This window comes from Telmatherina bonti, assembly GCF_933228915.1.
Source record: "Telmatherina bonti genome assembly, chromosome: 6".
Taxonomy (NCBI): domain Eukaryota; kingdom Metazoa; phylum Chordata; class Actinopteri; order Atheriniformes; family Telmatherinidae; genus Telmatherina; species Telmatherina bonti.
In genome coordinates this window covers 36,703,919-36,720,428 of record NC_136624.1, presented here as the reverse complement: position 1 = coordinate 36,720,428, position 16,510 = coordinate 36,703,919, and the positions used below count along the sequence as shown (strand labels likewise).

At 43.2% G+C, this 16,510-nt stretch overlaps 1 protein-coding gene across 1 annotated transcript in view; it reads right to left on the bottom strand.

Moving 5' to 3' along the window:
- Positions 1–16,510, bottom strand: part of plxna1b (plexin A1b) — a gene marked incomplete at its 5' end in the record, with an annotated part of 155,234 nt that overhangs the window by 60,508 nt on the left and 78,216 nt on the right. Inside the window, one exon of the mRNA XM_079242272.1 lies at positions 13,439–13,553. Coding sequence (XP_079098398.1) covers positions 13,439–13,553 — 115 coding nt within the window. The remainder of the gene's footprint in view (positions 1–13,438; positions 13,554–16,510) is intronic.

Sequence of the window (16,510 nt, the reverse complement as noted above, 5' to 3'; positions counted from 1 at the left end):
TACATGTTTTAAAAACATATTTAATTATAATTGTAGTTATTTTATTAGTTCTTTTTTTTTTTTAAATATTGAAAATCTTACATACTCCACCTTTAAGGTGTTACAAGCATAAAGAAATGGGTTGATGAAAATAAGCAGAAAGGAATTGGAAAACTAAAAAAGGAAGGATTAAAAGGAAGAGAGATGACCGATGAGTACAAGGAAGCTGAAACTGTGAAGAAGAGACGTCTGCATCACTCTACATCTTTTCTATTTATCTATCTATCTATCTATCCATCCTCAGCCACATCATGTACCGAGCCCCCGACAATGTCCTACTTAATTAACTGCCTGGAGTCTCAGACAGCTCTAGAAAATTGGTGGAGGGGACCAGACATAGAGGGAGAGGCGCGAGATGGAAACAGCCAAGAACGTAGAGATTGATTTGAACTTGTGGCATCTGAAGTCCTGTCTCCCAGATAGGTGGCGTGCACTCCCGTCAAAACCTGTGGGCTTGCATCGTGCAAGGTGCCACAAGAGAGTCTGCAGCAAAAGAATACAAAGGTTTGAGGTTGAAGCTAACTTGTGAAAGCAGTCCATAAAAAGCTAGCATGGCCTGTAGCACAAGCAGCAGCAGCTAACCCATGTTTTATTCATCTGCCTATCGACTTTATGTCAGCCTGGCTGTCTGCTTGTCGTTTTCTTGGGCAGCCATATTTCCTTATGGCAGCCTTTCATTTCAGCCAGTCGTCTGTATTATTATATACATGACTAAAAGAAATCAAAGAGAAATGAGTTACATGACTGTAACGTAGCATGATGGAGGGATGTTGTAGCAAGTATCCAGGACTCTAACAGTCGGCACACAGAAGCCAAAAGACAACAAAAACAAGGTTTTCTACCTTCACAAAGGTAACAGTTTTAGGGAGGAGGTAAAAAATAAAAAGGTTAGTGTGTGTGTGTGTGTGTGTGTGTGTGTGTGTGTGTGTTGGGGGGGGAGAGGTAATGTGAAAGAGGGATAAAAGTGTTCTGCAGGGAAAAACTATTTCATCAGTATTTGTGACAGGTGCTAAAACACTTCAAAGCCTGCATTAGAGCTACAAAGTGCAGAAAACACTGAAACAATATTTCACAGAGGGGATTCGTTTGAAGCTGGAGGATATATTTTTTTGCTCTCTTTATTTCCTCCCTTTTTTTTTTTCCTGAATTCTCAGCTTTCAATTCATCTGTGAAGACGGATGCTGTGGTTTTCTTGGCCAGATGTGACACCCCATCCGGCTGATTTCAGGAAGGCCAATGGGGAAGAAGAGCATGGTGTGTGTGTGTGTGTGTGTGTGTGCCTGCCATACCCAGACAGGATGTGCACCATAAATACCTTTGGAGCATCTGAAGGTGTTGCATTCGGTCAGATCCTTCAAAGCCAATCAATAAAAGATCAAATAGCAATTTAAAGCTTTACTTGACCCAAATCTGCAGAGCATGAGCTGTTTACATGCAGTCAGAACTTGCTCCATAAAGGTCACTCCTTCTTAAAATACTATGATTAGTAGGCACTTTGTTTGTTTAATGGTAAAGTCTGTCAGTGAAGTGTAAAAGACGCTTGCAGGAATGCATGACACAGATGGTTTCTTTGCAAGAGAACACAGCATGAAAACATCTGCTCAACTCGGACATTCTGATGACTGTCTGACATCCTCATAAGTATTTTACCATCAACAGACGGAAATGCTCAACCAGAAAGCTGCTTTTGCCAAAGCTGGGATTCCTCCGTTCTAAGGAACGTCCACCATTCCCCACTAATCACTTTCTTCTCTAATCCTCACACTCTGATGGGAGAATATGCAGAGTGTGTAAGCATACTGGTCCTTTTAAACATGTGAATGACTGAATATTTTACATGAGGGGTGTTTGTGATGGCTGGTGTCCAAAAAGCCGGAGGGCTCTCCTAACCCCTCCGTATTTGTTATCCCTCAAAGGCTGCTGTTAGCTTGGCTGCCTGAGGCAACAGCAGCAGTTCCTACTCTAATGGCATATATAATTATAGAGATTAGAAAGATCTATTGTATACATTACTTCACTTAGTGCTACACTTATAATTTCCTGTATGTACAGACTGTTTTACCACTGAATGATCCTACAGCTGAAGCACGTTGTAGACGCTGCTTTATATTAAAATGCACATATTACAGACAAAAATTAGCCAAAACGTACAAACATTAGGGCTGTGACGATATGCTTTTGTCCCGATTCGATTCAGATTTTTTGGGTGCCGATTCGATTTAAATTGCGATTCTCAAAATTCTTCAATATTGCTGATTTTTGTAATAAAAAATTTTTTTTTTTTTTTATAAAACTTCTTTTTGCTAGTAATTTTTCTTGATTTGTTAGGAAAAACACACAGTAGCCAGATCATCATTCTGCTGCTATAATGCCCAAGAAGACAAGTAAAAAGATCAATAAAACCAATGAAAATGACAAAAAATTTTATAGTGGATTATTTTTATTTGAAAAAAAAAAAATCGATTTTTTAACAAAAAAAATTATTTTAAAATTGTGAACAAAAAAAATCTGATTCCCGATTTTTCGATTCCATTTTCCTACCCCTAATAAACATGTTCCTGCAAATACACGTGTGACAGTAACTGAACATCACTGTGAACAGTAAAACTTTATCTCTCCTTCTTTCATTTTTAATGCGCTGTGATATTTACCACACCGCGTTTATCATAGTAAATTAAACAAGTACATAAAAAAAACTTATTCAACTTGTGTTTGGCTTTGGAAGGAGATAATCTTCCTCTTGCAGGTGGGCAAAACACCTTTTAACATCCTCCAAGAGCAGATAATGAGACAGTCATCAGGAAAGTGTGTGTGTGTGTGTGTGTGTGTGTGTGTGTGTGCTCATGCAGATATGCAGAAGGTGAGAGATTAAAATCAAGACATAGATGAGATGGGGGGGGGGGGGCACATGAGTGGAGGAACAGAAGGATGGGGGGGTTGCTATATAAATAAATAAATGTATTACAAAGAGCCAAAAGAGTTCTGAAGTCTTTGGTGAAGCCTGACAAGATATAAATTAATAAAGCTCCAAAAACACTGCGCATTTGTAATGAGGTGGATGTCTGGTTGGGTTTTTTTTTCTTCTTTTTTTTATATCCCCCCCTCATCTCTCTGATTCTCCCCCCTTTCTAAAGTCCATCCATAATTAATTAGCCGCCTCTCTGATGTGGGGGACTATAGATCAGGGAGGAGAAAAAATAACACGCTAAATAATGAAGTAAAGCGATATGGTGAGCCCGGGGGAGAGATGAGATGGCATAGATGGCCACAGAGGAGCAAGGGGGGGCACGCTGGTACAAATAAGAGAAACAGTGTGTGCATGTGTGTGTGTGTGTGTGTGTCACACACGGCTGAGATATTTAAAGACTCCCTCCAGTCTTTATAGACAAAGCCCCCCAGCTTTCTGACAAAGGTTTTATGAGAACCCAACGGGGATTCTTCTACCTTGAACTTCAGAATCCGATCCTCACTGAGTGAGAGCCCCCCCAGTCAGGTAACACACTTTTTCTAATCCAAAGTAACGTTTCATCCTGTATTCTGTGTGAAGTTCTTATGAAATCAGAAAATATATGAACTTAGTAGCGGCTACCACTCTCACCGAGTCAACAAATGATCGTCTGTCACAAAGGCAAAGCAAAAGCGTGGGAGGGAGGGGCCAGACTTTTCTTCCACCAGCCAGATATCAATGCCGACGAAGAAGAGGATCAGGTAAACAGTAAACAGGAGGCCAGGTAGGAACGCTGGGGCTGAAATGAGAAGGTGGCTCGTGGCTGAACGGAGAGACGGGATGAAGAGTAAATCAGGTTTATAAGCTGCTACAAAGCAAACAAACAGCTCCTATAAAATATTCAAAGTATGCAAAGGTGTTTATAATAGCAGTGAAAAGAATTTGTGTGAAACCGCGACCGCTTGGTTGGATCTTAGCCGTCGCTTTTGTAAAAATCTCTCCAGTTCCATCACATCGGCAGCTTTAACACAGGTGTGTGTGTGTGTACTGAATAGTGGTATGATGCAACTAAAAGTGAATTTCTACAGAAGCTACAAAGTGCAGCTCATACCTGAGAGATGCACGTGCACATATGTGCATATGAACACGGAGCAGGCTCATTAGCAAGCAAAAGCCAGAAATATGTTCTGTGACCGACCAGACACTTACTGAGGGGGAGGTAGGGAGCAACAGAGTGTGAGGAACAACTTAATAAGGCAGCAACATGTAGAACAGCGCAGGAGTGAAGGAAGCAGAGGAAGAAAAGGGACTTTGAACCTTGAAAGGGACTGAGATTTTCTGCCCACGCCCTTCTTTCTTAGCAGAGTAGTGATGCAGGGAGGAAGAGGTGTAGGGAGGGAGGGAGGAGGAGGGAAGAGAGAGAGATAAGGTGATCAGTGAGTGCAGAGGAATGAAGGAAAATACCACCAAGGTGAATTAAAGATGTTATTCAGGACAGATTATTAGTCTCATGGAGCCTGACAAACATACGTGTACTGATTCTGTACATACAAAGATACACCCTCAGACCTGCTTTGATGCACTAACCGGGCAAACATACATTTTGATTTAATCTCATAATCCTTCATCCTAGACTTACAACCGAGCTACCAAACCTACACAGTTTATCCCCTTGACACACACGCCGCTGTGTGCCTCAAAACAATAAAACATGAATGTGTGAATATCTTTAAGAAAGCCTCTTTTCTGTGTCTTTTCCGTATGGATTTTCATCGCATGGAGGGGGGGGGGGGGGGGGGGGGGAGCATGGCACCCTGTTATCATTCTAACCCAGATATGTCAGCAGCAATCAAACCTTGTGCTTTTCAGCTTTTCAAAGACAAGCCTTGATTTCTGAGGTAGATACGCTCTCCTCTCTGCTGCTGCTGCTGCAGCCGGTGGCTCTTCTCTGCACGCAGCACCGCGCTGCAGCAGGAAGGGAAGAAAACTGCAGATTGTGTCATCAAAAAAAAGATTCAGGTGGGTCTAAATGACCTTAATTCGCATTCAGTGTGTGGTTTTATCTTTGTCCTCTGCACTTTCTGCCAGAAGTCAACACGCAGGCTTCTCCGGTCCTTGTTGATGAAGAGACGGATCGTAAGGAATCCAAAGTTTAAAGTTCACTGATGGACGTTGGCAACAACCTGGAAGGCTTTAAAACGTTGCCAAATCATTGTCGGGATCATTCCCACGTCTCTGCAGCTTATCTGCAGCGGATCACTGGCCATCTTAGGTTTTCGTGCGAGAGCAATGGTGTCAGTAAAATGGAGACTGGGAGAAAAATCAGTGACGGCCACTTTACAATAAACAGCATGGTGAAAAGCCCAACATGACAGACACATTTAGCTGGTCTTGTGAGATTGGCTGTCGCAGCACGCCGCTCTTTCTCTATGCCTCTCGGTCCCAGCAGGCAGCTGCTGTTTCTCAATCACAGTCTCTGCTTCTCTGATCTGCCGGCGCTTCTCAGTTTGTTTTTCCTTCGCCGTACTTTGCTGCATTATTCTCTAACTGCTTCTCTTTCTCTCAGTGACTTAGCAGTTATTTCTCCCCCTTCTTACACACAGGAGGGCTTGATGGTGAAAATGCAATATTCATCTGTGTTCACCATTAGGCAGGCTGGCTGTGAGGGCTGCGGAAATGAAGATTTAATACAGCTTGAATAATTAAACCGCTGGGACCTGTGACTGACACGCAGACACAAGCTCACACACACACGCAAAAAATAAAACCACACACGTGCATGGCCTGCAGACATGGCCCGTTTGTCCATTTTTGCTTCACATTAGATCTTCATTAAGCTTCTGCTCATGTTGCATTCAGGGTTCAGGCAGTTGGGCGAAACCTGCTGCATCACTGGGGCTTGTCAGGTGGGAGAGGATTACACCTAGACTGTCTGCAGACAACTCCACTGGCTAACACACTTTTAGCTTCATAATATCCAATCAGGAACTTGCTAAACTCCACCCTTTTCCATAAATATCCCCCTGCTGTCCTTGTATGGTGTCTGCTGAGCATACTTCTTATGGCATGCCTCTCACAGCCAAGGTGACCCAGCCTGACTGCCTTGTGTGGCCTGGTGTGAGATTTTAGAGTTTTAAGCAGAGATGTTTGGAAAAACATGAGGAGAAGCTGGAAGAAAGGATGAAAAACGACAAGCTTTCCGATGGAGAATCTAAAAATAGCTGCAAGGAGGGAGAGAGGAAACCTGCATGCATACATGCAAAGGGCTGTTTTTGTTCATCTGAATCAGATGCGAGTGTCACAACAACAGCGTCCACGGACAGGATTAGAATCTTTCGCCATTTTCTGTCCCTGACACAAACACTGTGGGAAACTGGATGCAACGTTAACTAAGAGCTGAATTACATTACTGCCGCGCTTCTATTCACCAGACTGCTAATGTTAACATATGAGGGAAATATCTGATAGAATTTGCTAAAACACCTGATGCATTCTCTAGATAAGTGCATGAAAAGTTTCCCTTCACTGAAACAAGGGGAGGGATGGAGGATCTGCAGTATTATTATTATTATTTTTTTTTTGTCTTGTCCCGCATTTAAGCAGGCAAAATGGATTTTCTGGATGCTGTGTTCTGCTGGGCAAATTTACTTTACCAATGGAAGCATCATAGATATAATGCCCCCCTTGATATTCTGGATTTTAATTTTATTTGTCTATTTATTGTGCATGATTGTTTGTATTACAAAGTTTGTACTGCTGGACTGGACCGGAGAGGACAGAAGAGAGACAGAAAGAGAATCAAAAAGAAGAGAAAACAGAAAATAACTTGTAGAGAGAAAAAGAGAGGAGAGGAAGGAAAAAAAGGAAAGATTGAAAAAGAGAACAACCTACATATATGCAGTCATTTTTAAAAAGAAGCTAAAGAAGGTGTAGTTCGATCAAACTAAGAGTTAAACTGTCTTTGGTCACGGTCTGACTTGGATCCATCTGGCAGAGAAGGTATGTAGTTACTTCACCCCGTCGCCTCTGCTTCCTCTCCATGTTTTTCCTTTCTCTCTCCCTCCAACTGTGGAGCATTTGGAAAATAAATTGCATCACTCTGAATGTAATCTGCAGCTTGTTACTGCCAGAGTTTTGCGACTCACCTCCCTGCCCTTGTCTTTAGTTCTTTTCTTCTCTTTTTTTTTTTTAACTTTTCTTGTCTTTTCGTTTACATCTGCTCTCAGTTACACTGCTTCTCAGTCTGTCTTTGGTTTGTATCCGCTGTGATATATAGACTACTAGATGAAAGAATTAATTGTTTTGACTAACTAAATGTGGGATATTACGTCCCACCTCCAATCATTGTCTTGTTTTTTTGTGCCCTCTTTACAACACAGCTTATATTAAAAATGAGGCTCGTGCACATCTCTGCAACATGTGTAGGTGTGTGTTAATGTAAGTTCAGTAATGAGCAGTGCACCTAAACCTACTAATAAAAAAAAGGGAACATAGTGGGAAAGAGATAAGGAATAAAATGGTGTGCATGGCGACATTAGGCAAAGTGAGAGAGGTCTAAGAGGGAGGAAAGGAAGAAGCAGAAGGAAGGCAGTCTGCACCATCACAGCTGGTAGGAAAAGAAGCAGCAAACAGAAGAAGGGAATGATGAGGAGGTGGAGACAGATATTACCAGCAGATACAGACGCCACATGGAAGGCAAAAAGCATACAGTGGATTTTATTCAACCACCCGCCCACTCCTCCCTCCCACTCACCCGTTTGCCCCCTGCAGCCTTGTGCTGCTGGTTGTGCTTTGTCCTGATAAGAACCAGTGACAGTCACACAAACACACACTAAAGCAGCGTAGTCAAACACAAACGTATATCCATGCACAAAGGAAGGCCCCTGAAGCAGCCTTGGCCTACAGTCTGTGGGACGTCCTTTTTTTTTTTTTTTTTTTTTTACAGACAGTCTGTGTGTGTGTGTGTGTGTGTGTGTGTGTGTGTGTGTGTGTGTGTGTATGCATGCTCTGCTCAGTGTCTGAGCACCAGCCAGGGTAAACACTGCATGCCAGAATGTCACGGGTCCTTCACACCTCCATCACAAATAACCCAGTCGGCCACAGTGTGTGTGTGTGTGTGTGTGTGTGTGTGTGTGTGTGTGTGTGTGTGAAGGGAGCAGGTAAAAGAAACACTGACCATGTGCTTGTGTGACTGGGAATATGTAGGTAGGTTGTACACAGTAAGTGTGTCCGCATGGTAACAGTGTGTGAGAGGAACGTTGTGCTGGAGAAAATCTCCCAGTGTTTTCAGACACTTCGTCCAAAATGGAGCCTCTGTTGGTCATGTGGCGTTATGGGACAGTGTGTGGAAGCGTCTGCTGGTGGAGCTGCAGAGACACACAGTCTTATTGGTCCTGGTTACTTCCAGTCAATATGTACCTTATAGCCGAGTCAAAGAAACACACACACACACCACAGGTACATAGGATAATAAGAACACCCAGCTCAGGAGTACTACAGGAAGTACATATCAGGTAAATGAGATCATGTTAACCAGTGTGCGTTTTAAAAACAGGCCCCAACAGTAAATTGTCGTGCAAAATTTCCCTCAGTTCCAGCCTGGTAATGTCCCAGTCTCCCTGGGAAGACTTTTCACAGCGCAGCATCCAGCTGTACACACACAAAGTGCCAGAAATAGTCGTGTAACAAAAGAAAAAGGAGAAGTGCAACCCTCTACTTCTAACATCTGCAGATTAGTGCCTCTACTGGGAGCAAATGTTGGATTGTTGGTTTTGGAAACTTTCACAAACTGGTAGACATGGCTGACCCAGTTCGGGTTTTGGATGAGGGGGTTTCCAAGGATACTGTTCAACAAGCGCCTCTGATGGAGCAGATTCTTACAAGACGGATGGCTCCGTCTCCATATTTCGTGTGTACATCTGAGAATTGCATTGCTTTGTAAATTGACCTTCACATAGAAAGCAAATAAGAATCTTTCCCAAAACGTAAAAACTATTAAAGAAGGCAAATGAGAGCCGGAGTGAAGGAGGCTGACACATTCTTTACAAGTACCTGCACCCATGGACGAGGGTGGGAGACAACAAACAGAATGAGTAGGAAGTGTTGAATTCATAAGAGTGTAAAATTCATCACTTCAGTCAGACATTCCATGCAAGGAAGACTTCCCACTGGGAACGCTGGCGTCAGCGTCGCCGATCTGAGAAGTCCTGCTCGTTTGTTATTCACGCCAACAAACTTTCTACCACATGCAAACATGCACTTTCCTCTGCTAATGTCCAGAAATGCAGAGTTTATGTAATCTGTGTGGTACGGTTATTCTTTTCATCGTTTCTATGAACAGAATTTCTAGGTGCAGCCGAGGTGTTGAGGGGATCCGGTTTGGTCATCTACAGATTGGATCTATGTTTTCTTTGCAGACGATGTGGTTCTGTTGGCTTCATCTGGCTGCAATCTCCAACTAATATGGTTTCATTCCTGACTCAGAAAGTGTCTTCTCTGAGCCAGAAATGATATTCTGCTCCAGGTGGAGGAGTCTAAGTCTTGATCACAAGTCAGGGAAGGTTCTGGATTTAAGGATCGGTCTACATTCCTACCCTCCCCTACACTCAGGAGCTGTGGGTAGCGACTGAAAGAGCAACATTGCGAAGACAAGCAGCCAAATTTAGTTTCTTTAGGATGGCTGGGTCTGAGGTGATTTGGTGAGAAGCTTGCTTATCTGGAAGGAGCTCAAAGAAGAGTTGCTGCTCCACCACATCAGGAAGAGCCAGACGAGGTGGCAAAGGCATCTGGTCAGGATGCCTCCTGGATGTCTTCCTAATGAAGGCTTCCAGGCACATCCCACTGGGAGGAGGCCCCAAGGAAAACCAGGACATGCTAAGGGGGCTACAATTCTGTTAGGATGCTAATTAATGTCTTCTTTATATAAACTGGATAAAAAATAAAAAGGAAAAGTTGATATTTGTATCACAGAGCTGGTGAGCATGTTCTCTTCTAATAACCTGGGAGTTAAAATGAAAACCATCACATTCTGCAAATGCCACACTGCTGGAGTAAAGCTAGTGGTGACGACGTGGAGGACACGTAGAAATTACATATAGAGGACGGTGAAGGTGGCTGAATGGGCATGACCACTGCCATAACATCTGAAATAATTCCTGCTACACAGTACAATATTCACCCTGGCAACAACCTGACAGACTGTAGAGCTTTACCACATTTGGGAAAGGAAAAGGAATGTAAAAGTCCCGTCAGACTTTCCCACAGTCTGGCCCCAAACCCAGAATAAACAATACCAGCTCTGTTCAAAAGTGAGGCCTAAAAAACCAGCAAGAAACTGTTGTGTGAGAGTTGAAGCTCTAATGATAAAAAGAAAGAGTGTGGGAGGAAAACGGTAGAAAAGAAAAAGCAGCGGTGTACCACAAATCTCAATCAAGTTATCCTGAGCCTTGATTGCTCGAGTGCGACTGAGCCTTGCTTTGCAGCAAAACAAACACGTAAGCATGTCTTAACATAGCTGAGCGCAGCCACTCTGAACCTCGCCTGGCGCTCATCAAGGCTTTGGCACAGAAATCACGTCAGAGAAAACGGTTTTTCCCCGGCATTGTACAGGACAGACGAGGAAGAGGAGGGGAAAACTGGAGGAAGAGATGGTGACGAAGCTCTTTAGAAGAAGGAAAGAAAAAGTCCCTTGCATGACAGACGAGATAAATCTCCCTTTTATTATCGATCCACCCTTTTTCCTTTTGATGAATTTTGTTTATATTTTATAATAAACTACTTCCTATTCCTCTCCTGCAATTTTCCACCTAGTTGCTCCTTAATTTGCTTGTTGCATCGGAGACATTGGTGATTCATGCATACTTGATTCGGAAATGTCACTCATTATCCTTAATTTCTTCTACTGTCAAATCATTTATTTACCTTTATTTCCTCTCTTTTTATTCAATGTCTAATCTAAAAGTAAATAAATAAATCATCCCTGATTTTTATTATTACACTGAGCTTTTATTCTTTTAAATTCACCATTTTTAGCTCAATAATCCCAAAAATTGGCCCCATGCAGCATTATTTTGATGTTTGGTGGGAATGTATGAGAGCACACTCAAACTCTGATAAAGGATTCAGATTATGTCTGATAAAGGGACAAAAGGAAATAAAGAGGAAATGGAAAAAAAGTTTAAGTTTGGAAAAATATGCTGGATGTCTTTGTCTGAGCTAATCTTACATTTAGAATAGTAACACTTTTTATTAAAGCGCTGTGCTGCAGGTAAATAAATAAATGAATAAAAGTAAAGCAGAAGAAAAGATCACGATGGGATGAAGAAGAAAACATCTCACATTCATATTTCATCTGTTAGCTGTGATCTTTTGACCGACTTTGCCCAACTTCCTTCTCAACTCTAGAGTTTGGTCAGTACGAGACAAGCAGAGCACGGAGTCAGGCTGGAAGAACATGCACCTCTCAACTCCATGTGAACACTGCACTTGGCCTTTGATCAGTGTGTGAGAATGAGACTTATCCATCCTGTTTACATCTGCAGGAGAGAGCGCTGAAGCTCTGAGATTTCATCTGGATGCAAAACACTGCTATTTGTTTTCAATAAAAAGCTAAAGCGTAGGAAAGAAAGGACTGTTTGTCTAAATTAAGGATCTGAACAAATATGAACACAAATATAAGCAAACTATTCCTACTTTACCAGATACTACAGAGGAAAAAACACAAAATACCAAGGAAGTGAAGTGCATTTGTTGCCTTTGTCCTTTCTTTAGCAATATATATCTTTTACCAAAGGAGCACGGCGGTGAAGAAGAAGAATGAGAAAAAGATGGGGTGACTGAGCATCAAAGTGTTGAGGGATGAGGTGGAGAGAGATGGGCGCTGCCCTGGGAGGGAGGAAGGATAAGCCTAGCCTACAGGAAAAGCAGTTCTTGTTGGGGCATTGAGAGCGCAACTAATGGATATGGCAGCTAAGAGAAGGATGATGAATGACTCTGTGCATACGTGTGTGTGTGTGTGTGTGTGTGTGTGTGTGTGTGTGTGAGACATGGAGATGATGGATTCTCTACTGGAGCATGTGGTCGGTGGTTTCTTGGACAGACGAGGTGACAGGAGAGGTCTCTGTGTCCACATGCTACTGTCAGCCGGTCTGTCTATCCCTTCTCCCCTCCTGCTGCCTCCTTCGCTCCTCTAATACCTCATTCTCCACTTCTCCTTCTCTATTAGTCTCCCTCCTTTGTTCTTACTCGTCATATAAACACATCTTACAATCATCAACATACTAAGTTTTGTTTGGATTTCTGCTTCTATTCCTTTCATCCCTGCAGTCCCTTCCTGTTTACCCATCCCTTGCTCCTCCGGCCTCCCTCAGCTCAGACTGTGCTAGCCAGCGCTCTCCTCCACGCCTTGCAGATGGGAGCGCTAATCCGCTAACTTTAGCTCCCTGAGCCGTGAAGGCAGGGCTCGTGTCTCGTTTTGGATGGGCCCAAAGGCTGCAGTTTAGCGAGCTCGTGTTGGAGATTCAGCACAGCTCCGGTTGAAAGAGGAGATAAAGAGGAAAGTAATTGGATAAAGGTTGACCAATTAATAAAGGCCAGTGATTGAGGCTGGCCAACAAGTGCGGGGCTTTCATCTACATGGAGATAGCAGGGTGAGTCAGGACACAACCATAAAGCCATAGGGCCAAATTATATTTTCGCCTGTGTGTACATGCATGTGAGGCTTTAGTCAGATAAAGCACCAGCATAGCTGTCAGTCACTTGGGAGCCGGAGGGTTTACATCCACAAGTCAATCGAGAAGATATTAATTTCCGAGCATCTTCTGTGTGCAGAGTGTATAAAGAAGGAAAAAGGAGCTTTATGGAAACATCCTCCATGTCAATGCCCAGCTTTGTATATACTGCAGCAGTTGACAAACACTTGTTATGCCTTGCATGATGCCTGCTGTAGCTGCCACTCGGCACGATTAATATTAGCTTTTATGCTAATGCAGCATTTGGCTATGTAAGAACAAGGCAGTATTTCCATAGACAGTCATTCATCCCAGCTTGTTTATGGCCTTATGGGCCACGACAGAATTATTGCTGCACAGTACACAAGCTGTTGTCGCTGTGCCAAAAACCAATATTACACATAGAGAGAGCAGACACACAGCAAGAGGATGCGAGGAAAGCCAGAGGCAAAAGCCACAGAGGGTGTGGGGGTGAACGTACTGCACGCGTACTGCAGCTGAACGGCATTGGCGCCATTTTTTTGGTATAATGTGAGTTTGCATGTGGAGAAACAGTTGCTACAGCAACTTTATGACCGTCTTAGATTTATCATGTCTTGCTAATAACCCTGCAAGAAAACATGCCTGTTTTTATTTATTCTACATTCATTTGCAGAAAAATACGAAAGAGGAAGATGCCAGAAACAGCAATGCCGTCTGTGTCCGTCTTTCGAGTTCACCTTACCTCAGAATTGTTGACGCGTCCCTCCTGGAAAGAGCAGTCGTTGGCATTCTGAGTGCACATGTGGCGGTACTTGCACCAGTGGCATGGGAAGGAGCCGTTTACACAGGAGAGGCAGCTGGAATAGACAGAGATAAGAAGGAAAACATTCAGGGAGTTAGCAAAGCCATTTGCTTTTTGACACCTCATCCCTCAGTTTTGTCACCTTGTACAGTTTCGTCACCAGGATTTGCAGTCGTCGTGGTCAAACACTGGGTCTGAACACCGTGTCGAGTAAGGTGGTGGGAAAATGCAGCAGAAACACAGGGTGGAATAATGATTCAGAGTAAAACTTATTAACCGATACAACACTGTAATAACGTAAAAAAAAACATTAAAGATTTCAACCAAATTTTGATTTTCTTTGTCCAAGCTTGAATTTTCCTCCTCATTCTCACTTTTATCCCCCATCTTCAATCCTATAGACCATCTTAACCTCTACCCCACCTCATATCCCTCCTAACTTCCTCGTAACTCCTCACTGCTTGCAGCTTCTCTACGTTCAATGACCTCTGTAAGCACCGGCCTGCTCTCTACATTAATTCCCCCTCCTTCTTTACCTCTGTTGTTTCATTCTCTCAATCCACTCGGTTGTAAACCTCTCTTTGTGTCTCTCCATCCCTGCTTCTCACTCGTTCCATCCCTTTCATTTGCTTTCTCCCTGTTCTTTGTCTAAAGCTCTCTTTCATCCATGAGGCTACGAGCGCTCCACCATTTTAAATTCGGCTGCTTTAGCTGAGGCGAGGTGCCGACAGACAGGCTGAAAGAGAAAGACGCGAAACAGAGGAGAGGCAAGGAGGGAGAGGGAGATCAAAAGCAGGTGGATTTCCTGACAGAGGTGCAGACGCCAGGTATCGTGAGAGAGAGGGGGGCAGAGAAAGGGACGGTGCGCCTCTCGGGGGAGATGGAGGGAACATCGGGTTGGACTCTGAGGTGTTTATGAATTGATATTCGTGCATTTACTGCGAAAAGGAAAAACATGGAGGAGAGCTTGACGGTCTAAGTGTGCAGTTTATCAACAAAGCTTCATGTTATTGGTGCTCTTTGAGCCCTAGAGAGATGCAAAGTCACTTTGTCCCTCACTAATATAATCTCTATGTGTAAATAAATAAAAATAGCTTCATCTTGTTACGAAATCACAGTTCACATAGTTCACTTTCAGAATTTCATCTCCGTGACTCATTTAAGCTCTCGGGCCTTTGCACGAGCATGTGCTTTATTGAAAGAACAATAAAATGGTATATTCATTAAAGTCAATGCAAGAAAGTCAGGAGAATGATTTGTATTCAACCACATCTGCCAGGTGTAAATTTACACACATCTGTCTGAGCTGGAAGCAGCTCGATGCCAACAGTGCGTTTTAACCCCGTGTAAAATTCCAGCTTCATTTCTCTTGGTTCACATGAAAACTGAGGGCTTTAACTCTTGAGCTCTGAGATGGAGCCTACATATGAATCCATCAAACCTTGACGTGGATTCATTTGGATCAATTAGGGCCGCTCGTTTGTTAGGTGCACACTTTAAGCGATCATTTCCAGCCCAGACCTCTCCTTTTGAGTGAGATTGGAGGCTGGAGCTTAATTCAATCCCACTGCGGCTTTAATTGACCAATTTAACATTGTGCTGACAGAAGCTGTCCATTTAGAATGAAAGATATGCAGCTAAAGAAATAACAGGCTGCTTAATACCACACAAGAGCAAAGAGGAGATTTGTCAGTGTTGCCGACAAATGGAGGGAAAGCGATTAGGCTACGCTAAGTTAGCATCCAGAGCAGAACCGGCATTTTAGTTTCGACCCCAAAGCACCTGAAATCAAACACAAAGGACTGTTGATTCTGATCAAAAGACAAGTTGACATTACCGAGGCTTGTTGTGCAGCTCCATTAGGTCTGTTCGCACTGTAACCATCACTAGTTCGATTGTCAGAGGGTTTAGCTCTTTGCCCAGGGGCCACCAGTGGACTGGTCTTCATCAACATACACTACAACATCAACTGAACGCAGCAGGTCGCCCAACCCAAACGGCGAATAGTACGATGTAGAGTGATCAATTTGCAATCTGTCACATCTGTCGCTGAGCTTCGATATTAACCATTTTATCCAACTTGCATCTTTTATTCATGTCAAATCAAGCTTGTTAGTGTACCAGTGACATGGAAATAATGAGGAAAATACCAGCAGGTAACCGCTGCCTACTTTCTTTCACTTTTATGCCCATGGCCTTTGAAATAAAAGGCGGCGCCATTATGTATGCCACCAAAGGCCAACGGTAGGCCCAATCTAACAACCCCCTACTGCTCACTTGCCAGTCCTCCAAGTAACCAGGCCCGCTGTCATGAGCTGCCACCGGATCTCAGAGACTCTATTATAGCCTAGTAGCACACTTTACAAAAAAAGCCCACCCAGGGCCATTTGAGCACATTCGATTCTCTTGATCAAGGGCAGGCTCCATTTTTCAGACCCCCCAGTATGGTCTTATTGCTCTTTCCTGTCCTTCCTCAGAGCCTGCAGCCACTCGGTGGCTCTGAGCAGCTGGAGACACGCTCCCTGTATGCCCACGCTCATAATGCAAATTTAAATCTGTTCATATTCAGATGCTAATGGAGATACGTTACCTTTGGAACAGCAGTGTTTCTCCTCGACCAAACACAATAGGCTGTGATTTCCTCCCCTCTTCTTTGCTTGGTCACTTCAGAGTGCTGAATACAATCTGCTTTCCAAGTGAGGTGCATTTGACACTTCTGCACTTGGCAAAATGAGTTATTTATTGGCTACTATTCATTTCAAAGGAGGCGAATAATTTAGCTTTTCCATAGAATGGTCCAACACATCATTAAAGGACCTCTTTAAAATTACAGAAGGGTTAATAAAAAAAAGCCCGGGGACTATTATTCATGCACATAATTCTATTAATGCATGTCTGAGTTTAGAGGTAAATATGTCAATATGCACGCAGTGCTCATTGTATCATTCTTCCAAACGTTAAACTGGACTCTCAGTTCACCACCTTGGTAATTTCTTCATCTTAAAGCTTCTC